At 42.8% G+C, this 26,134-nt stretch overlaps 1 protein-coding gene, 1 long non-coding RNA gene and 1 pseudogene across 3 annotated transcripts in view; 2 read left to right on the forward strand and 1 right to left on the reverse strand.

Moving 5' to 3' along the window:
• Ube2d3 overlaps nt 1-1,619 on the forward strand; it is a gene marked incomplete in the record, with an annotated part of 36,175 nt that extends 34,556 nt beyond the window's left edge. Inside the window, 1 exon segment of the long non-coding RNA XR_001872272.2 lies at nt 1-1,619. This is a non-coding gene — a long non-coding RNA (ubiquitin conjugating enzyme E2 D3).
• Nucleotides 1,620-12,756: 11,137 nt separating this feature from the next.
• Manba (mannosidase beta) overlaps nt 12,757-26,134 on the forward strand; it is a 137,224-nt gene continuing 123,846 nt past the window's right edge. The window contains exon 1 of one of the 2 annotated variants that reach the window (XM_008826198.3): nt 12,757-13,002. In XM_008826198.3, the coding sequence (XP_008824420.1) occupies nt 12,826-13,002 (177 nt within the window). In that variant the 5' untranslated portion in view covers nt 12,757-12,825. The remainder of the gene's footprint in view (nt 13,003-26,134) is intronic. The other variant, XM_029560232.1, reaches the window with a different exon arrangement.
• Nucleotides 19,449-20,086, reverse strand: LOC103728034 (annotated as a pseudogene).

Here is a 26,134-nt window from a genome sequence, read left to right on the forward strand (position 1 = left end):
ATGAGCATTTAAATGCAACAAATATCATTTCAGGTGACTTAACATGAATGAATAAAAGTCAATGCTATTGGATTGTTTGTTTGACAAGTGCTATCTGTGCCACTAATCTTCTGTAGTAACAAGGGCATTACCATTCTTCACCCTTCCTATTTCTGACCCTGTAGTTTTACTTTTTTTCTAGTTTTGATCTATCCATTGTTAAGGTTGTCTTGTATTTGATTTCTAGCACATGTGATGTCTCCACATTTTTGCACTGCTTACATTTATGTGCAATCTTAACTCCTTGTCTCCACACCGATGTGGAAAGCTAGAAATAAATGTTAAAGCTTAATTTTTATAAACATTTGAATATGTACTTTGGACATGATTTACATAAAGTTCTTCTCTAAACTGGAAGTGAAATGCATGCCTTCTGAAGATGTTCTGGCTTTAATTCTGTAATAGTATTTTCATTGGGAAATACCAGTTCATCTATCCAATTTTTCCAATGAGTGAATTTTCCATTTTTTTGCTTTAAAAATTGTGGGTTCTTCAGGGTAGATGTCATGCTGATCAAAACTTTTGGGTTCAAATCATGAAAAATTAAGTGTTCCACAAGGTAAGAAATACTGTTCTTTGACTCTGTTTTCAAAAACAATTATTTCTGAGACTCTTGTACTCAAATAACAGCTTTAAGTAGGCCTATTTCTTGAAAGCCAAATATGAGGAAAACACTTTTATAAAACAATGGATCCCTAACTGGCTTTCGAATTGCTTTTTTTAAAAGCCTTAGGTATTTACAGAGATGACTTCCTTAAAGTTAAACCATTGATTGTCATCATTAATGGGAATGTCCAGTTCTTTATCTTTGACTCGATGCTTTATACAACATTTCATATGTCGCTTCTAAGGGAATAAGCCATAGAGGCTTCTCCAGGTTTAAGAACAGGAAAGTACCTGGAAAACCAACATTTCTGAATGTATGGACACTGGACTTAGGATCATCGACAATGAGATTTTCCAAACAAATCCAAGAATTTGCTCTCCTTCCCCAGCCCACCTAGTAGTAGTGTAATAGTTTGATGCATTACTAGAGCCAGGTATAGGACAGCAATGAATATTAGCAGGTTAAGTATCAGTTTAGACTTAATTACTATGTCCTATACCTTTTAATGCATAAAATTAAATTTTTGTCTTTGGAGTCCAGTTGGCCTGTTAATGATAAATTTGCATTTTGACTCTTCCTGGGCAGGTTTGCAATGTGATAATCAGATTTTTTTTTTAACTAGTTTATCTTGTGTGGGTGTACTCACATTTAAAAGTATGAACCACAGTTAACTAGTGGTCTCAGGGGTAGTGAAACACTCACTTTTTAATTGCTTAGTTGAAGTATACTTATGACACTGATCATGCTGTATTAATTTGGGGGGAGTGACTCAAAGTAGCCATGTTTTGTGTTGACATAAAACTGTTAAATGATTGTTGGTTACACTTTTAAGTGAATCTGTCTTCTATTTTATGAGGAACCCAGTGCAAGTCACTAAATGTTGTCTAATAGTGACATCTGCATAAGACTTGTAATAGCTAAAGTTAATTGAGCTTAAAGGAATTGTTACCATTAAAGTCTGTGTTTAAACACACTTTGGTCTTACTCAGTAATTCCACCTAACACGAAGTCCACACTTGAATTTAATACTGTGTGAGCTTGATGTTGCATATAGTAAAGCAGCAGTTGTGAAGAAACTTCCTTAGGAAGGATTAGTGTTTTCAAAATGTGGTTTCCAGTGTCATTTGGAAAAGGCTTTAAAATACAAGCCAACACATTCTGCGTGAAATTATAAGGTGGATCCCAGTAACTTGAGAGCAGTGCACAGCCCAGTGACTGGTCTAAGCAGTTCCTTGTGACAGACTACAGCTAGGAATTCTTTGAAACTATCATTTTGCAACTCTGGTTATGAGGGACATGTATTGTTCCTAATTTTCTGTCGCCAGTTTTTCTCCCAGGGAAATTACGATGTATGAAGAATGCAGTATTTGAATGAGTTAACTTTAGCATAAGGTAGATAGCATAAATAAAAGCTTTCCCAGTATGATGGGAAAATGGACATTTGGAAACGGTTTTAAGACATGGCAGCCAACAAGAAAACAGGTACAGCAACTTTGATTCTCACAGATCATTGGCAGCCTCTGCTTCATTCCTCATCAAATTGGATAGTGTCGTGTAAAAGTGGAGTGCTTTCATGTCCTTGGTGCATAGGAAGAGCCATCATTGCTGACCTGTCATTTAGGCACTCTTACTCCTTGGTCATCTTTATAATGTCACAACTGGCCAGCTCGTCCTGGCTTCAGTAAATAGGCATTCAGATGCACTGACCTAAAGCTGGCATCTTGACTTCTCCCAATCAAAATCAGTTCCCTGAGGAGCTGCCATATAGTACTCTGGTACCATTATCTAAAACTCCATTTATTTGGATTATTGCAGTCTCCCTGCTTCCTAACTTGTAGCAATTTTCCATGCACAATTTTGACCTAAAGTACTGTGGTGGTGGTGTGGCTTTCCTCCAGTCCTGGTTTTCTATCCAAATAAAAGCCAAATATTAAGAGGAATATGTAACATCGGGTAACTACCAAATATTTCAAACCTCTATCACCTTGTTTGCACCAACCCAACCTGTGTTCAGTCACACAGGCTCCTGCAGAGACTTGGTCACATTGGGCATTCTCCATGTATAGGTGGTACTACGATTTTACCCCAGAAACTAGCTTCCTCTCCCCACTGCTGTAGTATGTTCTCAAATGTCACCTAGTCAGGAGTGGCTTTTCTTGGATGTTTTATACATTGTTTCCCAAAGTGCTGGGATGTACACTACATGTAATTCAGTGTCCATGAGGACAGATTTTTGTCTTACTCGTGATGAACCACTAGACAAGTGCTTGAAACTTTGTCAGTAGTTAGATTTTTATACACAAATAACTGTAATACAATATAAAGTTAATTGAGGGGGCTGGAGGGTTTGGTTGCCAGCACCCACATTGTTAGTACCTCTAGTTTTAGAGGACCAGACACTCTTATGGCCTCTGCTGCCATTTTATGATACAGGTGCACTTGCATACATGCAGGCAAGACATGCACATAAAAATTTTTTTATAAAGGAAAAGCAAATTGAACCTTTTTGTCTAGAACAAGGCTTATTTTTCACCCCCAAGTTATTTGGTATACAAATAACTATTGAAGTTGAAAGCAAGTCTGCCTATTAGGTGGATGTGTTAAGTGTCTGTTGATGAGAATACCACCTCCTATAAATATGTAGTACAAGATGGCAGAAATATGTTTAGGGACATACCAGAAACTTGGAAATTCTACCTTAATCCCGAGCCAAATTTCATGTGCCATTTTTATTTTTTAGAAAATCAATTTTAAAACATTTCAACAAAGTCTAAACAATTTGATAATGCTGGAGTGATGGGAGGAAAGTGTTAAGGCTTTGTTTTTTGTACATGTGTGTTTGAGACGTGCACTTGCCTAGGTAAACTGGAGTTTTGCTTGGTTGATCTCAAAATTACGATTCTGCTGCGTAAGCCGTGAAATTATAGGCCTGTACCACCATGCACAGCTGTAACCATTATGTAGAGCAGAAACTTGTATGTATGGTTCTTTAATTCATAATGCCAAGCATTTGCTGGTTATGTAGCCTACCAACACGTACAGTGCCACATGCTACACAACGAATGTAAGTGCAGTGACCGCACTAGGCTCTGGACTACAGCAAACAAAGTACTCGTTAGATGGATGATGTCACTGGACAATTATGTAAAGTATTGAGGGAGAGAAAGGGGGAATGGGCTGTGAGAGGAATCCAAAAGAGGTCAGTTGAGGTGCATACTTGTAGTTCCAGCAATTGAGTTGGGGAGGCATTACAAGTAACAGCGAGACCCCCCCCCCCAAAAAAAAAAAAACATTTTCAGGCAGAACCGAATTGCAACTAGAAAACCCCGGGGTGGTGGTGCATGCCTTTAGTCCCAGCACTCTGGAGGCAGAGGCAGGCAGATGTCTGTGAGATCAAGGCCAGCCTGGTTTACATAGTTTCAGGCCAGGGGCTACAGGGAGACCCTGTCTCAAAGCACAGTCCTGGGACAACTACATAAATACTTAACAATGAGCATGAACCCCTGCCTTACATCGTATATAAGAACTGAGTTGGAATTTCAAGTCAAGCCAGGTGTGGTGGTACCCACCTGTAATTACAGCAAGTTCAGTGTTAGCCTGGGTTACAGAATGAGGCCCTGTTTATTAAATAAAAATGTAGGGGGCCTGGAAAGATGGTTCAGTGGTGAAGAACACTGAATGTTCTTGCAGATCCCTGCATCCACATGGCAGCTAACAGCTGTCCATAACTCCACTTGTAGGGGATCTGATGCCCTCTTCTGACCTCTGCAGGCACTGTACAGTGCCGGTGCCCTTCCATACATGCAGGCAATACACACATACACATAATTTTTTAAAATGTAGGTCAGAGGACATTGTAGTGAAAAAATACACATTGTGAGGAAAAGTTTGAAATTATGTATCTGTTAAGGACCTAAGATCCAAAAATAGGAAGAATTTGTAAAAATAAATAAAATCAAGCAACAGGCAAGAAAATTGAAAACGCTTCTCCAACGAAATTATACAAATAGGCAGCAAACACATGACAAGGCAGGACTTCATTAATAGAGAAGTGCAAATCAAAACCACAGTGAGGTAAGGTGCCACTTCATACTCATTAAGATGATTTTTTATATTTTTTATTTGTTTTTTTTTTTGTAGCCCCAGCTGACCTGGAACTCACTAATGTAGACCAAGTTGGCCTCGAAATAACAGAGATCCGCTTGCCTCTGCCTCCTGAGTGCTGGGACTAAAGGTGCGTGCCACCATGCCCGACTAAGATGATTAATTTTTAAAATGGGGAGTGAATGTTGCTGCAGATTTGGAAATGAACTTTTAAACTTTCCTAATTGGGTTGGGCATGGGCAGCACTCAGGAGGCAGAGGCAGGCAGATACCTGAATTTGAGGCCTGTGTGGTCTACATAGTTCGGGGCCAGTCAAGACTATAAAGTAAGACCCAGTCTCAACCCCCCCCCCTCCCCCCCGCCTGCTTACACAAAAATTCTCTTAGGAGCATAAGATGATGCAGCATCTGTTTGACAGTTCCTGGAAAGTTAGACCTAAGCCCAGGATGTGGTTCCGTAGTACAGCACTTGCCTAGCAGCACTTGCACTCAGCAAGCTGAGTTCACTCTCTAGCACTGGGGGGAAAAATTACCACAAGATTAAACAATTCCATTCCTAAATATGTACTTAAAAGAAGTGAAAACAGGCATTTAAATAAGTAGTTGGGGGTGAATGCTCATGAAAGCATAATTACTGAAGGATGGAAACTGAACAAATTTGGGGGCATTATACTTCCATACAATGGCATCATATTCAACTATAAGAAAATATGCTAGAATGTGGTTGGATCTTGAAATCATTATGCTGAGAACAAAATCAAACATAAAAGTTAATATATGATTCTATTTACATGAGCAGCCAGAATAGTTACATCGATAGAAACAGAAAGCACCTTCATGTGTGCCCAATGGTTAGTTTTATATGAATCTCCCCTTTTAAAATGTATCAGCTGGCCAGGTATGGTGGTGCATGCTTTTAGTGAGCACTCGGGAGGTGAAGCAGGTGAATATGAGTTCAAAGCCTGACTGGTTTATATAGCCAGTTCTAGACTAGCTAGGGCTACATAGTGAGACCCTCTGGGGGGGGGAAAAAAAGTATCAGCCACAAAGGATAGTAATATAATACTGGAGTATTTTAGATTTCAGGTTCTGTTACAAATTCTTTACATAAATCAACTTTAAATTCTCGTGACTTGTATATTTATTATTTATATGATTGTAGCACTGTCCCTACTTTACAGATGAAACCGAGAGGAAGAGACACATCTAATGGCAGATTCTGATTTTAATAAAGATAATCACTTTCTAGATTTCTACCACTTAGCCATTATGACACATATCAGAGAAGCTCAATGCTTGTCATGTAATCATGAAGATCTGAGTTCGGTTCCCAGAACACACAATAAAAAGCCTGGCAGTATGGACTTGTAATCTCAGTGCTGGGGAGATGGAGACTAGCTGGTCCCTGGGGCTTGCTGGCCCTCTTGCCTTATCGATTGCCAGGTCCCAGTGAGGGGACCCTGTCTCAAAACATGGGTAGATGATGCCTGAGGAAGAATGACACCTGAGGCTGTCCTGTGACCTAAACGCAACACACATAGGTGCACTGTCACATCTGCATCCACCTACAGACACATGAACCTACACACACACACACACACACACACACAGAAATATATGAGCAAGGAGCAATATACTAGTAAAATGACCAGTCAAATTTGAAGGAAAATGAACTGCAAGCAGTACTTACAGAATTTTTTTTTCAAAGTAAACTCACAAGAAAGCCTTAAAGGCCTAGTAGACATGGTTGACTAAACAATTAGGGAAGTCAAAGATGCAAAGAAATCATTCTGAGTGTGATACAAAGGGTGAAGACACGGAAGACTAAAGCATGAATGGAGAAACAGCAGGTGTAACATTTCTAATCAGGGTTTGACTTCAATTTATTGCCTATAGGCTACAAAGATACCTTTCAACATACCTTTTATGATTATTGAATTAGGAACTTGTCTTTAAAGTCGACATGATATTAAACTTCCTTAATAAGGGATTTTGGAAGGATATTGGAGGAGCAAAGCTTTTTTTATTTTTTTACTTTTTCGTCTTTTTTAGACAGGGTCTCCCTGTAGCCCCAGCTGTCCTGGAACTCACTATGTAGACCAGGCTGGCCTTGAACTCACAGAGATGCATCTGCCTCTGCCTCCCGAGTGCTGGGATTGAAGGCGTGTGCCACCATGCCTGGTTTTTGTTTTTTTGGTTTTTTTTGTTTTTTACAAAAAACTTTATTGAGAATTTCATACATTCATCTAAGGTTTTTTGATCAAATCCATGCCTACTCCCTCCCCTCCAACATTCCCCTCTCTGAAGAGGTAACCCTAAAATCTTTTAAGGATTAGATACAAGCTCCAAATACTTTTGACATTTTTGGCCTTGGAACAGAGTATGTTGCTAACAGGCTGAAGGCCGTTTTGACTTTTAGCCAAGATACTGGCTACTTTTCTTTGGGGTCTTTTTACCCTAACTGCCTAGCCAATTCCTACCTCCTATTCTTATCACACCATCCTCTGAAGGGGTTATCCAAATTGCCAATAGGGACTAGGGATGCCGACCGCTCTGGCTTCTTCCTTGCTGAATAGGATCGCAGTGTGAGACAATTGGAGTACCCCTTCAGTTTGTCTATCTAAAAGAATCCCAAATTGCATAACTTTTGTCTCTAAGGGGAGAAGAATGTCCTTGATTCATGAATAGGAGATGTGAAGGAGAAGTAAAGGCAAGAGTAACCGGCATTACAAGTTCTAGACAGGGAACTAGAAAAAAGAACAGGGCAATTTTCAAATGTTCATATGAGAGTCTGTTGGAGTTTCTTGATAAGGGCTTCCAGAGCAAAGTTTTTCATGATTTTTTTTGTGTGGGCTGAGAGTTGGCCTATTAGGAGTGTGAAGACTGTGCGCTCCATGGACAGGACTTGAAGCCCCATCTTGCCCTGTTGACAAGTTCTTGTATGGCTTTCATAGAGGTGCCTGTGGCCTGAGAACTCACACACCTAAAGTCCTCACTCTGATAAGCATCTATGCAGCATGTGCACTGATAACCTGTGGCCAAGAGGTGAGAGAGCCACATTGCCTCCAAGTTCCCATAGAAGCTGAATGTTCCAAGGGGGCCTAAGTCCCTGAACTCCCACAAGGAGGCCTTACATTACCAGCTGTGACCACTTGCTTCCCTGCTTACTATCTACCACGAGGTCTATCCCTGGTAGAGTAGCTCCAGGCTGGCTGGGGCCTGGCTAAGCCAGCAAAGTTTTTTTGCTAGCTAATAGACTGAACTCACAGCATTACTAAAAGGATCTGAATTCCCTTTTTCAAGTTTGAATGCTTGGACAGCCTCCCTCAACCTGAGGGTTCTATGAAATTTCCTTTTATCTATTTATTATCACAGTTAATAATTTATTTTTATTGTGAGTGTTATGACTGCATGTGTGTAAGTACAGTGCCCAAGGAGAACGGAAGAGGGATCCCCTGAACTGGAGTTACGGACAGTTGTTAGCCACCAGTGGGTGCTAGGATTCAAACCCGGGTCTTCTGCAAGAACAGCTGGTGTTCTTAACCACTGAGCCATCTCTCCAGCCCCTATCATAGTTAATTTTTTTTTTTGTCTTTTTGAGACAGGGTCTCCCTATAGCCCCAGCTGTCCTGGAACTCACTATGTAGACCAGGCTGGCCTTGAACTCACAGAGATCCACCTGCTTCTGCCTCCCGAGTGCATAATTTTTATATTTATATTTGTGTGATGTCCTTTCCATTCACATACAAGCTCAATCTAATTATATAAAATCTTAGACAAACCCAGTTTGAGGGACAGTTTTAATAACTCACAGTACTCTTCAAAATGTTGTTATAAATGGCAGCAAAAGACTAGAAATTTCACAGATTGGAAGAGACTGAGAAATGTGATAGCTAGATGGAATATAAAATTCTGGGGGCTGGAGTGATGGTTCAGTGGTCATCAGCCAGAGGACGGGGTTCAATTCCCAACACCCACATGACTAACAACCATCTGTAACTCTAGTTCCAGAGAATTAAATCCCATGTCCCCCTTCCATCTTCCATGTGCATCTCACAAGTAGGTGCACTTACACACATGCAAGCAGAGCATTCATACACATAATAAATATAAATAACTCTGGATTGGATTTCCTAAATCAAACAGAACATTGATGGAAAAAATAAAATCTGATTAGACTGTAATTAGTTAATATATCAATATTAGCCTCAGATTTGGTGGGAAGTATGTGCCACAGTGCATGGATAAAGGTCAGAGGATAGCTTGTGGGAGTCAGTTCTGTCTTTCCACTATGTGGGTCCTGGGGATTGAACTCAGGTCATCAGGCTTGGCAGTAAGTGCCTTTACCAGCTGATCCATCTCACCAGCCCCCTTTCTTGTAACTTTTATAATTATCTCATGGAATTGGAACATTCTTGGCCTTGTTATAGTTCTAATGTGTGTCCTGTGTCCTAATTTAATATTCAGAGATGAAGGAAATGTTGTTACATGGCAAAAGGCCCCAAAGCCCTTATTGCCTGCTCACTCAGCATGCTGACCCCAAGCTTCCATTTGAGGGAAGGCCAGGATTGTAGCTCAATAGTAAAATGCTTGTATAGCGTGTTGAAGACCTCAGGTTCAACACTTAACCACTGAGCCATCTCTCTAACCCTGGCATCACAGTTTCAAATTGCATTGTCAAGAATTCTTATAATTGGGGCTGGAGAGATGGCTCAGTGGTTAAGAGCACTGATTGCTCTTGCAGAGGACCTGGGTTCAATCCCCAATACCCACATGGTGGCTAGCAACCATCTGTAACTACAGTTCCAGGGGATCTGATGCCCTCTTCTGACCTCCATGGGCATTGCACAACATGGGTGCACCTACATACATACAGGCAATACACTCATCCACATAAAAATTTTTTTAAAAAAAGTTCTTATGATCAAATAAAGTTTCTTTTTTAAGAAATTATGGACAAAAATCCTACGAGAAACTAAAGTTTCATCATGTCACCTGGGTCAATCCCAATTTAAGGAAGTGCATTTATTATTGCTCTGGCTCTTTTAAAATATGGGCTAGGATTAGGAAGATGTGAACTGACGAGAGCCTTCCTCCTGAAATATGGATGGGTTCTACTGAAAGGAAAGCAGCAGCCAGGAGAGGAGGGGTCTGGTCCTACCTTCTATGGTGTGACAGGCAAGTCAATTGACCTCTTTGGATCCAAGTGTCTCAGCTGAAAGCCATGGGTAGAGCTGGGAATCAGTGTCTCTAAGCCAAGATGCTATGGTTGCAAAAATGCCGACTCTGCCAAAGTGAAACATGACACTGTGCCAACAGATTCCAGCAATAGCAGGACAGAGAAGACAAAACAACGATGAGATTTGTTGAGAGGACTTGGAATAAAAACAATGAAGCATACTCTACACAGCATAAAATTCCCTCTGGACTTTGTAGGACCAGTGGAATAGCAACCTGTTCCAAAACAATGAGACTCAGGTAAAGTGTAACTACCAGAACAGACGGGAAGTTAAGGAGGGATGGGAGGGAAAGGAACCCCTTGCCCAGGAGTCTGGTTTAAGTGTAGCTGAATTAAAGGCAATGACTACTTCCTTTTCTGAGAAAATCTCACAGATTGTGAACCATGTTTATAGTCACCTGACCCACATAGAATTTCTTTGGCTTTTTGCAAAATCATTATTTTGTTGTTGTTTTGGGGACAGGATCTCATGTCTCCTAGACTAGCCTCAAATTCACTATGTAACCAAGGGGTCTCCACTCCTGAGCACTGGGATTACAGACATGTGTTTTATGTAGTTATGGGAACTGAGCCTAGTTTATGCAAACTAGGCTAGCATTCTACTACCTAAGCTACATCCCCAGCCCTCCTTTGACCTTTTTGATCTGTGTTTTTATTTTTAATTAAACAGTTTTTACACTTATTTGTGTGTGTGTGTGTGTGTGTGTGTGTGTGTGCCAGAGGACAACTTTCTGAAGTCAGTTCTCTCCTTCCATCAATATGGGTCCCAGGGATTGAACTAGTCCTCAGGCTTGTAGGCAAGGGATAGACCTACTGATACTGAGCAATCTCAACAGCCCTAGTTCATAAGCCTGTAAACCTGTACAATACAGTAAACTCACTTTTAAAACAATTATTTAATTTTTTATGTGTATGCGTGTATTTGCCTGCATGTAGGTAAGTGTACCCATGTCGTGCAATGCCCACAAAGGTCAGAAGAGGCTATTGGATCCCCTGGGACTGGAGTTATGGACAGTTGTTAGCTGCCATGTGGGTGCTGGGATTTGAACCCCGGTCTTCTGCAAGAACAACCAGTGTTCTTAACTGCTGAGCCATCTCTCCAGTCCCAGTAAACTAATTTTTTCATCTCATAAAAAAATTCAGTAGATAAAAATAAGTATACCAGGTCTCAGTACAGGTTAACCTGGAGCTTATGCTACAGGTCAGGATAGCCTCAAACTCGGAGGATTGGGATTACAGGTGGGAGCCACGACCCCCCACCCCTACTTAATCTTCTAAATCCTTGGAAAAATGTAACTTTAAAGCCACACACACACACACAAAAAAGCCACCTAAGCTGGCTCTGCAGTTGTCTTCAAAGTCTATACTTCCTCAAGTGAGCCCTGTTATTTTGTTCTTAGGCGGCTCTCTTTCAATGCCCTGCTTGTCTATAGTAAAAGCTTTTCTTGATAAACTTCAAGTTTTGCTTCATACTGACTGTTCCTGAAATTCTTTTCTGTGGCCGAAGATCCTAGCATCACTTGAGTGGAGTTTCTGAAAAGAACTTAGGGGCCGACAAGATGGCTCAGGCAGTAAAAGTGATTGCAACCAAGCTGGGCAACCTGAGTTCGATCACTGGGACTCAGAAGGTAGAGATGCAAATTGACTCCTGCAAGATTCTTTGACAATTGTCAGTTCTCCGAACTACACACACACACACACACACACACACACACACACACACACTGTGGCACAGTCCCCTGTACCCCCCCAAGAAATAATAAATGTGGGGGGGGTTGTTTTTATTTGTTTTGTTTTTTAAAACCCAGGCTGGGTCTTCAAAACAAAGGCTTCTTGGGTACCCTGGCATTGTTACGGACAAAACATATATGTGACCTCATTTTATGCTAAAAACAACCTGTAAAAGGACTGTCTACATTTTTGAATTCAGGAAATGGAAATTACGTGGCCTGCCCAATCCCACAGTGAGGGAGAGAGAATTTAAACTCCCCTGCAGAGCTAATGGAGTTCCTGCATGGCTTCGGACAGACTCAGCCATTGCTAACAATAATTAGCTTCTTGGCTGATTAATCCTCAAAACAATCCTACGTTACTGTTAATCTCAGTGCGTTGCACTGTGAGAGGGGGTGGCGTTACAGCCTGGTAGGGTTCTGCTGCCAGGGACCAGAGTCTGTGTCTAGTATGGCAATGGGCCAGGGTGTGTGTACAGTGTGAGGACTGGACGAAGGTTTGTACCCCACACATAACGCTGTGGGGAATGGACCAGGGTCTGTATACAGTATGGGGTTTGGACCAGGGTCTGTGTACAGTGTAGGAACCGGACCAGGGTCTGTGTACAGTGTGGGGTTTGACCAGGGTCTGTGTACAGTGTGGGGTTTGACCAGGGTCTGTGTACAGTGTGGGGACTGGAGCAGGGTCTGTGTACAGTGTGGGGATTGGACTAGGGTCTATTCCCCACATGTATCAGGTTTCTGTACTGTGTGCCTGATGGACTGGTGGAATGGTTTCCTGGGCCAGACCTGGACAGGGCCGAGAAACCTGCATCTGTGGTTTCCTGTGTCGCCAGGCTCGGATATCCTAGACTTCTTCACTTTGTGCCTGAAGGATGCGTGTCCTGTTACTTTGTGGGTTTCAGTCTCCAGGCGTGTCGTCGTATCCACCCGGGAGAAGGAAGCCTTGCTGCAGGTGTTCCTTGCAGGCCTGGGGGCAGGGTGCTCCGAGGCCCTGGGGGCGGGGCCCGGGCTGGGGGCGGAGACTGCATCGCGGGGATTGGCTTCCCTCCACAGCGCAGCTGCTCACCAGGGCGACCCTGCGGGTCCGGATTTCTCGCTGCCAGCATGCGCCTCCAGCTGCTCCTGCTGCTGGCACTGTGCCAGGAGGGCTGCGTGGCGGCGGGCGACAGCTACAGCCTGCGGGGAAGCTGGAGGGTCCGCAGCGGGAACGGCTCTCTGGAGCTGCCAGGCACGGTCCCCGGCTGCGTGCACAGCGCCCTGCTCCAGCAGGGGCTGATCGAGGTACGCGCCTGCCCGGGTCGGGAGGACAGCCCCGGGCGCCGGCAGCCGGCCACCCCCTGGCAGCCCGGGCTTGGGACCAGCTTCCCCTTTGCATGCTGCGGTCTGTTGGGGGAAAATGACAAGGCAGTAGGAGTGCAGGCTAGATATGGACACCGACCGGCCCTAGCCAGGCCTTAGGGACCCTGGGGAGCGGAAGTTCCGACAAAGAAGCAATCTGCTACCAGTTCACTTTCTGTTGTAGTTCTCGGCTAGAGTAAGGAGGAAGGCTATTGTTTAAATTATCTAGACGTCTGCAGGAGGCAATAACCTTTAGGTAGTCATAGTTCATCAAGAGTAATGTCTTGGATTTTCATTTTCTCTTTGAAGCCTCAGAGATAAGGATTTGTTATAAACGCAAGAGACTGGGGAGTGTTAAGAGTAAAGCTGGGTTTGTCAGTGCTGATGTAAAGTCGAAACATTTGGGGTGTGTGTGTGTGTGTGTGTGTGTGTGTGTGTGTCCTGGGAATGAAACCCAGGGCCTTGAGCATGCTAAGCACACATTGTACCACGGAACTGCAGCCTAAATAACGGTTTTTTTTGTTTGTTTGTTTTGGTTTTTTTTTTTTTTTTTTTGGTCTTTTTGAGACAGGGTCTCCCTGTAGCCCCAGCTGTCCTGGAACTCACTCTGTAGACCAGGCTGGCCTTGAACTCACAGAGGATCCGCCTGCCTCTGCCTCCCAGTGCTGGGATTAAAGGCGTGCGCCACCACGCCCCACAACGTTTTTAATTTTAAAAATAGAGTTATTTTCCTCGTACAACGTGACATTTTCATGCATGTGTATCGTGAACTTTGCTCACATTCATTCATTGCTTTCTTGTCTTGCTCCAGCTGATTTCCTCCTCTTTCGAAGTTGTCCCAAGTCGGCCTTCTACTTTCCTGTCATATTCCTACAGGAGAGGAGACATGCGATGGCATATTTGTCTTTCTGAATCTGCTTTATTTTACTTAACATGATAGCTTCAATTTCCACTCCCCCCCCCCAAAAAAAAAAACTTTGACAATGTTGTTCTTATCTTCTTTTTTTTTGTTTGCTCTTTGAATTTGGGTCTCTTGTAGCTCAGGTTGGCCTTAAACTTCCTGTGTAACTGAGGTTAACTTTGAACTCCTGATCCTCCTGCTTCCACCTCCCAAGTGCTGGAAATACAAGTGTGAGCCACCATGCCCAGCCTAATTTATTCTTTATAGCTGAGTGGTACTCCACTGTATATGTATGCCATGTTATTATTATTTTTTTTTTTTGGTCCATGGGTATCTAGGCTGATTCCATTACTTGGCTACCCATGAGCAGTGCACAGTTATCTCTGTAGGCTGCTGGCTTAACATCTTCAGGTGTGTATTCCAGAGGTATAGCTGGATTATATTGTAGGTCTATTTTCAGTGGGTTTGTTGTTGTAGTTTTTGAAGGTTTTTTTTTGTTTGTTTGGTTTGGTTTTTTTTTTTTCTTTTTTTTTTTTTGGTCTTTTTGAGACAGGGTCTCCTTGTAGCCCCAGCTGTCCTGGATTCACCATGGAGACCAGGCTGGCCTCGAACTCACAGAGATCCACCTGCCTCTGCCTCCCGAGTGCTGGGATTAAAGGCGTGCACCACCATGCCTGGCCTGTAGTTGTTTTTGAGACAATCTCAGTATTTTTACTGTTGTTTCTAGATTTCTAAAAAATCTGTATCAATGTTTGCCTCTGTATATGTATGTGTACTATGTGTGTCCCTGGTGTTTGCAGAGGCCAGAAGAGCATGTCAGATCCCCTGGAACTGGAGCTACAGTTGTTAGCCTCCATATGGGTGCTAAGAACTGAACCCAAGTCCTCTATAAGGGCAGCAAGTGCTCTTTACCAACGAGCCATCTCTCCAGCCCTATTTTTAATGTTTTAAGGAACCTCCATACTTATTTGCATAGTAAGTCTACATAGTGCGTGCGTGTGTGTGTGTGTGTGTGTGTGTGTGCGTGTGTATGTTGTCAGTGTGTAATGTATGTATACACATGTTGGTCTTATTTTTTGAGACAGGGTCTCTCGCTGAATCCAGAGCTCACTGATTGGCTAGACTGGTTGACCAGCCAGTTCCGAGAATCCTCCAGTCTCCACCCCCACATTGCTGAGCTTACAAATGTGATCTGAATTCAGGTTCTCCTTGTGAGCAAGCACTTTTCTTTAGCCTACTGCCTCCTGCCTACATAATTTTCAAAGCTGACTAGGATAAAAGTAATATGCTATTCCTTTCTTGGGCATTTGTGAACACACCCAATATCACACAGCAAGCAGATGACAAAAATGGAATTCTAACCCTGGTTGGCCTTGACTCCATAGCTTGGCATCAGTGCTATGCTATACTTACCAGAGTATTTTGAAAAATCATACCTTCTTTTTCATTTTAAACTTTTAACAAATATTTTATTTATTATTTTTATTTTATGTGTATGAATGTATTGCCTGCATGTAGGTAGATGCACCAGTTTCGTGCAATGCCATGGAGGTCAGAAGAGGGGGTCAGATTTCCCTGGAACTGGAGTTACAGATTGTTAGCCTCCATATGGGTGCTGGGACTCGAACCTGGGTCATCTGCAAGAGCAGTCAGTGCTCTCAACCACTAAACCATCTCTCCAGCCCCCCAATTTCTTTTTTTAATTAAAAAGTTTAAAATGGAGCTGGAGAGCTGGCTCAGCAGTTGTGAGCAGTTGTGAGCCTCTTGCCAGAGGATCCAGGTTCAATTCCCAGCACCCACATGGTGGCTAACAACCATCCTCCAGTTCATGCAGGAATATACACATAAAATAAAAAAAAATTTAAAATTTAAAAATTGAATCAATGTTTCATTAATTGCCTAAGCTGGTCTTGAACTTACTTTGTAACCCAGGCTGACTTTGATTTTGTGGTCCTCTTGCCTCAACCTCCAAAGCAGCTGGGATTATAGGCCTATGCTACCATGTCTAACTCTAGCTCAGAAATCTGTGTGTGTGTATGTGTGTGTGTGTGTGTGTGTGTGTGTGTCTGTGTCTATGTCTGTGTGTATGTGTTGGTGCATGTATGCACATGCATGAGTGTGCTACCACTGGTCATTCTCGGTTTGCTTCAGTGACAAGGTAGTCAACAAGGGTTATAGAAAATTTCTGATGTGGAGCCCAGGTCTTTTTTTGTATGGTATGTGTCAGAAAGACGGTGAATATTATAAATTACAGTGAGTGCTGTCCAGTATATTTTTAGATAAATCATTCTCAAACTTATGTAGTATATGTTTAGTTAACAAATTACATGGGGAGAATGAAAGGGGACATGTAACATGAAAGTGGGATGGAGGCCACTGGGGGTAGAAAAGCATGGTGGGGGGTCAGGGGAAGGATGTGGGGAGAATGGGAGGGGAGAGAAATGATTAGAACAAATTTTGTTAGAAAAATGTCATAAGGAAACCTAGTTTGTTGTATGGTAATAAAAAGCAAAACTATAAAATAAAAACAAAAGTACATATGACAAAGGTCACAACTGACTTGGTATCTTCACTTTTACCTACTTTGAGAAACTTGTGTTTATTCTTCAGAGTCTCATTTTGCTAATTGAGTCAAGCCAACAGGAAATCATGATATTAGCAAATTAGATTATCGCTGAATGTTATAGGACTACATATCAAGAACAAGATTTCATTACTTCTCACTGAGGAAGTTTGCATTTATTATGAAATAACGAACAGTTCCTTGTGGGAGTGACTGACAGTCTCTGAAACCTCTTCACAGATTATTAGAAAAGCTAAGTTTGAGTAAAGTGGATGTGAATTCTTAGTGGTGCTGGGATAAGAGACAGAGCTGGTTAGTAGATTAGAGAAGAAGGCTGTTGAAACTTATGAACACTGGTGTCATCACTGCCACCCATCCACTTGTCATAACATTCCCTTTTTGGTGCTGACCTCCAGATACAGTCTGTTGTTTGGCACAGGCACTGTGTTTATTATATATGAACCCGAAGCCTGTCTTGGCTAAATCATTCTGTTATTTATCCATTCACCTAATTAATTAACCTGTAAGTATTTGCTTAGTATCTCTGATGTGGTAGGGATTGATCTAAGTGCTTGAAATCAAATGTGAAGAAACCAAGTCTTGTTCCAGTGAACATTCTAGTGGGAGACATATTCAATTATGAGGTTAATAAATAATGTGGTTCAATGAAGTAAAATCAAGCAGGTTAAAGGAAGAGCTGGGAAGATTGCTGCTTTTTTTTTTTTTTAAGTAGCTAAAGATGGTCATTTTGATCTGGATACTTCTCAGCAGATAACTCTTTCACTTTTAAGGAGATATGCATTCCTAGCAAAGAGGAGAAAGGCAGGGATGGGGGAAGAGCTGTAGGAGAAGACCTAACATGGCGGCCTGCCTCACAGGCTTCATTAATAGCAAGCAGGCCACTGTGGCCAGAATGTTGTGAACCACTGGGGACAAAGGCAAGTTCAAAGAGCAGATCACCAGGGTGTTGAAGCACAGGAATACTTTGGATTTTATTCTACACACTATGGGAAGCTAGTGAGTGTATTGAACTTGGAATGCATGGTTGGCTTTTCTTATTAAAGGTCAATGTGCTGACTACAGAAGGGAAAGATGAGATCAGCTAGGGGATTCTTGCAGTCTTGGGGCCTGAGAATTCTATCTTGGAGCAGGGAATTGAAGCGAGTGGTTGTGGTTTTGGTTTTTTCCCTTGTTTCTTTTCTTTCTTTTTTTAAAATATCCTATTTATTTTTATTTTATGTGTATGAGCGTGTTGCCTACACGTATGTGAGTGCCCCCGTGTTGTACAATGCCGCGGAGGTCAGAAGAGGGCTTCGGATTCCCCTAGAACTGGAATTAAGGACGGTTCATTGCTGCCATGTGGGTGTTGGGAATTGAACCTGGGTGCTCTGCAAGAGCAGTCAGTACTCTCAACCTCTGAGCCATCTCTCCAGCCCCTCTTTTCTTTTCTTTTCTCTTTTCTTTTCTTTTCTTTTAGCTTATAGTGTGTATGTGTGGAGGTCAAAGGACAATTTGTGGAAGTGGCTTTTTTCCTTCCACTGTGCTGATCCTAGTGGGCAAACTCGGTAGTCAGGCTCAGTGGCCAATACCTTCACCCACTGAGCTGGCTTCCTGGCCGGTTTTTAAATTTTTTATTGCATTTTTTGAGGGACTGGTCCTTTATTTCAAAAAAGACACTTGTCAGTATTCAGTATCAAAAACAGTTGCACTATGGGATTCTTCCTCCCATCTGGCCCTTAAGAAGCCACAACAGAGGAGAGAGAGTAAAAGAAAGCCAGTAAGCTGCAGGGTGCACACCTCACAGACCTCACAGAAACCACTGAAAAATGGCACTGGGTACGGAAAATTTGAAAGATCAGTATACTGTTCACCCATAGACTGCAAAAAATCCTCACAGCCAACAGGGTAACCAAATCCTCCACCCCCCACAAAAGCAAAGTTTCAAGATAATATAAAAATTTTAAAGTTTTGTACATAAGCTATTCAAGATTTCTCTAGCACAGACTGGTAACAGCACAATGAGATGGCACTTCAGAGGGTGAGATGGGTTGCAGATAGCTGCAGCCATGGCCCAGACATGATCTTCTCTCTCTCCCCCTTTTGGAGGTAGGAGAGCACTAAGTGGTCACCTCAACACTGACCGGCACATGATCCATTGTGAGCATTGGGAAGGGGATAGACAGGAGACAACTTTGGTCTTGGGACTGGCGCTGAATGGTAGAGCACTTGCCTAGCTTGTACAGGACCCTGGGCACTACGAGAAAGGGATGTCTCAGAAGCCTTACCATTTTAATTTGGTTACATCTGATGAAAAAAGTAAAAAAAAAAAAAAGAATAAAGTCTTCCAAGGATACCCAAAACTGAGACCTTCACAGCCTGGTACTGGTTTTTGTTTTTGGCTAACTTCCTAGAATCCCTTTTCTGTTTGGTAAGGACTCTACAGAGCAATGAAGTTTCTCACAGTGGAGTCTTTGCCTGGGCTCTGCTGGGTCTCAGTAAAGCAGGTCCATGTGTTCCTCCTCTATGGAGAGGGCACTATGCAGTATGGTGAAAAGTTACCCTCCAAAAGGAAGGAAGGAATTAAGATCGTTGCTTCTGAATTGCGGAATTACTTGGAATGTTACAGATGGCTGCTACAACAAAAAAGTAGTTACAAATGTGTGCATTACAACGTGCATCAAAGACACTGCTTTGTGCTCACATTCCCTTAAATGTAGCTCCCAAAGGTGCTCCGCCCCTCCCAGCTGGAACTCTGGGAAAGGGCCGATAGTTTGGTAAGAAGACTTGAGGGGTAGGGAGGTAGCAAAGGTAAAAGCAGTCTTCATTAAAAGATCAGCCCTCAGTTTCAAGGTCATTCAGGCAGGCTGGCCTCAGGAGGAGTTAGAGTCAGAGGGAGGAGCACCCGCAGGGCAGGACTGGGGAGCTCTACATCTCTTTCAGGTCCTGCAGAGTCTGGTCCAGCGTCCTTTGTGTACAGAGGTGTTCCTCTTTGGTGCGCTTCAGGTTGTCTTCCAAGTCATCAGTGGCGTTTTCCAGTTTGGCTACCGATCTCTCAGCAAACTCTGCACGGGTCTCTGCCTCCTTGAGGATGAGTCTGATCTGCTCATCCATCTCTCAGCAACGGGACTCTGCCAGCTCAGCTCGTTCCTCTGTGTGTTCCAAGTCTCCTTCGATAATCACCAACTTCCGAGCTACCTCTTCATACTTCCTATCTACCTCTTCTGAATGTGCGTAGCTTCTTTTAGCTGGGTTTCCAGGAGTTCCATCTTTTCATCATCTTTTCGAGCTCAGTTTTCAATAACCTTCATACCTTTCTCATTCTCAGCAGCAGCTCTTTCTGGTTCCTCCAGCTTCTGTAGAGCCAGGCACTTCTGAGAACGGTCCAGCTCCTTCTCAACCAGCTGGATCCTATGGTTCAAGGAGGCCACCTCAGCCTCAGCCTGTTCCCAGCCGCCTTTCTCCCCCAACTTCCTTCTGGAGGCAATCGGCCCTCTCCTCCTCTACATCATCGGCACCACCTGGATCTTGTGCTTCCCTGCCTGGATAGTGGTGACCCAGGTCATGATGCCCACCCATGGTAGGCATGGTTCCTACCTCCTCTCAGCCATTGCAGCCACTTCTCCTTTTGGTCTTTTTGAGACAGAGTCTCCCTGTAGCCCCAGCAGGCCTGGAACTCACCATGTAGACCAGGCTGGCCTCGATCTCACAGAGAGCTGCCTGCCTCTGCCTCCTAAGATTAAAGGCATGCACCATCACTTATTATTTTATGGGAGGGACACACACATGCCACAGTGTATATGTGGAGGTCAGAGGACAACTTGCTTTCAAGACTTGGTTCTGTCCTTCTACCATGTGAGTCCTGGGATTGAACTCAGATTGTCACTCTTGGCAGCAAGTGCCCTAACTCCCAAGAGCCGTCTTCCAGGCCCCTGTTTCGCTTTTTAAGGCAGAACTTCACTTGTGTAGCCTAGGCTGGCCTTGAATTTATATGGGAGCCTCTTGTCTCAGTCTCCCAAGTGCTGGAATTACAGGCATATACCAACACACCTGGCTTTAGTAGTTGTGGGCTCCTAATTTAAATGTGGAACCAAAAGTTGGATTTGTTGGTGAAGTGATGTGAACAGAAGGATAGAAGGGACAAGGACAGTGTATTTTGACCTGAGCTGGTTGGTGGTAAATGGAACTTGTATTTACCGAAAGGTTCTGTGTCCAGCCCTGCCTGTTTCAGTGTAATGTATTCCAGGCTGGCCTTGAACTTGCTGTGTAGCTGAGGATGGCCTTGAACTTCTGATCCACCTGCGTCCACGTTCTGGGTGCTGACATCACTTGCATGCACAACTGTGCCTGTTTATGCAGTGCTGGGGGTTGGACTCAGGGCTTCGTGCTAGGCAAACTCCATGTTCACTGAATCTGTACCCTTAATCCCCAAACCTAGATATCCTTTTCACTATCCTGTGGTGTCTGTTGGCAGGAAGAATAAGTAGTTAGAAAAGAAAACATTTTTTTTGGTCTTTTTGAGACAAGGTCTCCCTGTAGCCCCAGCTGTCCTGGAACTCACTATGAAGACCAGGCTGGCCTTGAACTCACAGAGATCTGCCTGCCTGTGCCTCCTAAGTGCTGGGATTAAAGGTGTGCGCCACCACACCTGGCTAAAGAAAGGTTTTTTAAATTTTTTTTTATTTATTTATTTTGTGTGTTGTGTGAACATGCATGCCATAGCATATGTATGAAGGTTAGAGAACAACCTGTGAGAGTTGGTTTTCTCTTCTGCTATGATTAAAGGCGTATGCCACCATGCCTGGCAAGAAAGAAAATATTTTTAAAAATTAAAACATCCATTGGGGCTGGAGAGATGGCTCAGCAGTTAAGAACACTGGTTGTTCTTGCAGAGGACCTGGGTTTGAATCCCAGCTCCCATATGGCAGTTAACATCTGTCTGTAACTCCAGTTCCAGGGGATCATACAGCCTCTTCTGTCCTCTGTGGGCATTGCATGACATGCGTGCTCTTACCTACATGCAGGCAATACATGCATACACATAAAAAAATAATGATAATAAAAATATTTTTAAAAATTTAAAACATTCAATGAAAATTGTGCAAGAGTTAAAATATATTATTGTTCAAAATATGCCACCAAAGGCATCTGTAGGGGCTTATCTCTGACTTCTGCCTTCCCTGTTTGCAACTGAAAATCTTGCTCCATTTTCTCATTAGAGTGTCCAGGTGGTGCACAGAGACTCAATATATCCAAATATTTCTCCTCGGAATCCTTAGTTTCCCTTATTGTACCTAATACTCCCTCTCTTCCCTCCTCCTTCCTCCTTTTCTTTCCTTTTCTCCCTCCCCCTCCTATTTGGATTTTTTTGGATTTAATTTTATTTTTAAGATTTATTTTTCTTTTATGTGTATGAGTGTTTTGCCTGCACATATGTCAGTGCACCATGTGTATGCAGTGCCTGGGGAGGCCAAAAGAGGGCGTGAAATCCCCTGGAACTGGAGTTACAGACAGTTGTGAATTGATATGTGGGTACTGGGAACAGAACCTGGGTTCTCTGCAAGTGTAACAAGAACTCTTAACTGCAGAGTCATCTCTCTATCTCTTTCTGTCCTCCTCTGTTTTTTTTTTTTTTTTTTGGTCTTTTTGAGACAGGGTCCCTGTAGCCCCAGCTGGCCTGGAACTCGCTATGTAGACCAGGCTGGCCTCAATCTCAGAGATCTGCCTGCCTTTGCCTCTCGAGTCCTGGGATTAAAGACTTTAAAGATGTACACCACCACACCTGGTATTTTTTCTTTAAAGACAGGAGCTTACTATGTAGCTATAATTGTCCTGGTACTTTATATGTAGCCCAGGCTAGCCTCACACTCTAGTAGTCCCCCCACTCCAATTGTTGGGATTACAGATGTGAGCCAACAGACAGGTTAGTGCACCACTTTCTGATGAAAGCACGACTATTTCCTCGGTGAACTAGGCTCAGAATCTTGGTGTCACCACCCCCCTGGCCAAGTTCTCAAATACTAGAACTTTTATTTTATTTTTAAAATTTTTATTGAATTTTTGTGTGTTTCCTACATAAAATCATCTTTATGTCCCTTCCCCCTTCCCCTTTGGTACCTCCCATAGCCCCTCACTGGAGTTCATACATTCTGTTATTTGTGTTAAGGCCTATTAGGTAAAGTTAGTGTCCTGAGATGTCCCTCAGTGCAAGTTCATCCACTGGGGCAGCCAATCTAGAGTCTCTCTCTTCAAGAAGATCTGCTCTTCCTCACCCAGGAGTAATCAGCTGCCAATAATCTTCGACTAAGATTGGGGCTTGCTGTTCATTTCCACTGTTCTGTGGTGGATTTTTGTCTGCCTAAGTTTGCATGGATCTTGTGCATGCTGACACGAGTGCTGTAGGTTTGTATAAGGGTCCCAGGCACCTACAGGACTATTTCTGTATGGTCATGCACCTCCTCTCTGACTCCTACCATCTTTCCGCCCCCTCTTCCCCAGTGGTCCCTGAGCCCTGGGTGGGTGGACCTCAATATCGGAGACCTGTCCAAGGACCTGCACTCTGCTGACTCTTACTCTCTGCATTTTGGCCATTTGTGGCCTTTTGTGTTCTTGGCCCTCTGTTGTATGAGGGGCCTTCATTGATGAGAACTGAGAGATGCATTGGTGTTTCTTCATCCCTTGTTCTATGTTCCATGAGTCTTAGGTGTAGAGGTTGCTTCCTAGATGTGCCACTTAGGCTTGGGCAATTCACAGACAATATCTGTAGATGACCAGTTGTGGAACTCTGTAATAATTTCTGTCTGTTGAAAAAGAAGCTACTTTGATGGGTGGTGACTGGATACTTGTCTACAAATTTAAGGATCCATATTTTGCACATAGAAACTAATTACATTTGTCTAGGGATATGACAGCCTTGGGTTTTTCTCTAAGTGTATTTGGCTGGGTTTACAGTACCAGATATGAGTTTCCTCCCACTGAGTGGGTTTTAAGTCCAATTAAGTAGCTGTTGATTACCCCCAAGATTAAAAGTGCCACTACTGCACCAATGTCATTTGATGTGGTTTTGAGGCCTTGAAGCTAGGGTTGGATCATCGATATGTACCAGTTTGCATAGTGCTCTCCAAAGCTAGCCTTCAGGGGAGGTGCCTTCCAGATCAGTTCCAGCTCCATTGCTCCGAATCCTGTGTCCAAAGTATGCCCTGTCTTGAGCAATAAGGTCTTACCATCAAGTTCTGGGAGGCAATCAAGGGCTGTGGCAATAGCCTGTGTAATTTTGGGAGTCTCTTGGACTACCCTGGCCAACAACTCAAAGGAAGGTTTCTGGTTTCTCCTGTCTGGCACTGTTTCTTGTTATGTAGTTTTCAGCTGTACTCATGGACTCATGTAGGGATATTGTATGTGTAATTTTTCGGTAGATTTTTGGACCAATACCATTCCTTTTTTTTTTTTTTTTGTATGAGCTAGGCACTATTTATGTCTCCTCTTTCTCTCCCTGTCTTATCCTCCCTCCCTGCCCTTCCCATTTTAAAATCTCCCCATTTCCCCCATTTCTTCCTTGGTAATTTTTGTATGCTATGGTCCCACCTCTTTTGAGCTCCTTCTTCCCCTTTATTCCCATAGTTTTTTGTGTAACCCTCCTTCTCCCCGTCACCTTGAACTACCCCCCTGCCTTTTTTTTTTTACACATTTCTCCCGTACTAATGCCTGTCTCCTATTGTTCTTGTCTCAGATTCGTTCTTTCCCTTTCCCTCCCTGTTTCCCTTCCATATTCTTGGTTCCTGCAGTTATATCAGGACATGCACCCACTTATAAGGACTTGGTGTAAGGATCCACATATGAGGGAGAACATACCTCTTTTGTTTTTCTGAGCCTGTGTTACTTCACTTAGTATAACAGTTTCTAGTTCCATCCATTTACCTGCAAATTTAATTATTTAATCTTTCTTTACTGCTGAGTAGAACTCTATTATGTAAATGTAAAACATTTTCATTATCCACTCATCAGTTGAGGGACACTTAGGTTTCTTCCATCTCTTAGCTATTGTGAAAAGAACAGCAACAAACAGAGTTGCACAAGTGTCTCTACAATAGGATGAGTCCTTTGGGTACATGCCAAGGAGTGGTGTAACTGGGTCATATAGCAGGATCATTTTTAGTTTTTTTAAAAAAATAATTTATTGAGAATTTCATGCATGCATATAAGGTGTTTTGATCAAATCCATGTCCACTCCCTCCCCTCCAACTCCTCCCATATCTCCCCATCACTTTTTTTCTGATAACTTCATATACTATTTCTTCTTCTTTTCTTTTTTTTTTAATGGAGCGTTTTACTACTCTAACATTCCCCCCCCTGAAGAATTAACCCTAAAAGGATGAGATAAAAGCTCCCAAATACTTTCGACATTTTTTTTTTGCCTTTGAAATGGAGTATGTTGCTAAGAGGCCCAAAGACATTGTGACTTTTAGCCAAGAAACTGGGTACTTTTCTTTGGGGTCTTTTTACCCTAACTGCCTAGCCAATTCCTACCTCCTATTCTTATCACACCATCCTCTGAAGGGGTTACCCAACTTGTGGATAGGGAATCGGGATGCAGACCGCTCTGGCTTCTTCCATGCTGAACAGGGATGCAGGGTGAGGCTATTGTGATATTGTGATAGTCTTTTAGTCTATCTAAAAGACTGCATAACCCTTTTTTTTGTGATGGAGAAGTAAAGGCAAGAGTAGTTAGCATTACAACTTCTAGACAGGGAACTAGAAAAAAGTCAGTACAGGGCAGTTTTCAAATGTTCATATGAAAGTCCATTGGAATTTCTTGACAAGGGCTTCCAAAATCATCCCTGTATTGGGTTCCTCCTCATTTTTCTTTTGTTTGCCAAGGCTGGACTTGAGAGTAATGGATTCAGGATTTATTTTCAGGCATTTTGATAGCTGTTGGAGTGGTTAGAATCAGTGTCAGTTACCTCCAAAGGCTTCTAGATAAGGGGAGAAAACAAATTTATCCATCATCTTAGAACAATAGCAGATTGTCTCCCTTAGCTACAGGTGGGCACTACAGTATTGCAGACCAAGATTAAAGTCTTACATCTGAGCAGCACTTTTTGATTAGGAAGAAAATCATCAATAAGAAATAATTGTCTAAATAACTTTTTAAAATTTTTTTTATTTTTATTTTATGTGTATGTGTATATTGCCTGCATGTAGGTAAGTGCGCCCATGTTGTGCAATGCCTGCGGAGGACAGAAGAGGCTGTTGGATCCTCTGGGACTGGAGTTACAGGCAGTTATTAGCTGCCACGTAGGTGCTGGGATTCGAACCCAGGTCTTCTGCAAGAACAGCCAGTGTTCTTAACCACTGAGCTATCTCTCCAGCCCCTAAATAATTTTTACATGGACTTAAGCCTAATGTCTGGGAAGTGTAATCCCTTGAACTCTTAAAGAAATATACTGATGACTTTACCCTTTGGTTATACTTTCCTTTTGGGTGTTTAAGACCATATAGTTGGCACAAATAAATCAATTTACTTTTACACTTAAGGTCATTTGAGGATCAGTTCCTCAGAGGTTACAAGGGCTTGGGAGGAGCTCCTGGCTCCTTTCTTTTACCAGTTCCATCTA

The sequence above is a fragment of the Nannospalax galili genome, unplaced genomic scaffold (assembly GCF_000622305.1).
Source record: "Nannospalax galili isolate Female #2095 unplaced genomic scaffold, S.galili_v1.0 scaffold189, whole genome shotgun sequence".
Taxonomy (NCBI): domain Eukaryota; kingdom Metazoa; phylum Chordata; class Mammalia; order Rodentia; family Spalacidae; genus Nannospalax; species Nannospalax galili.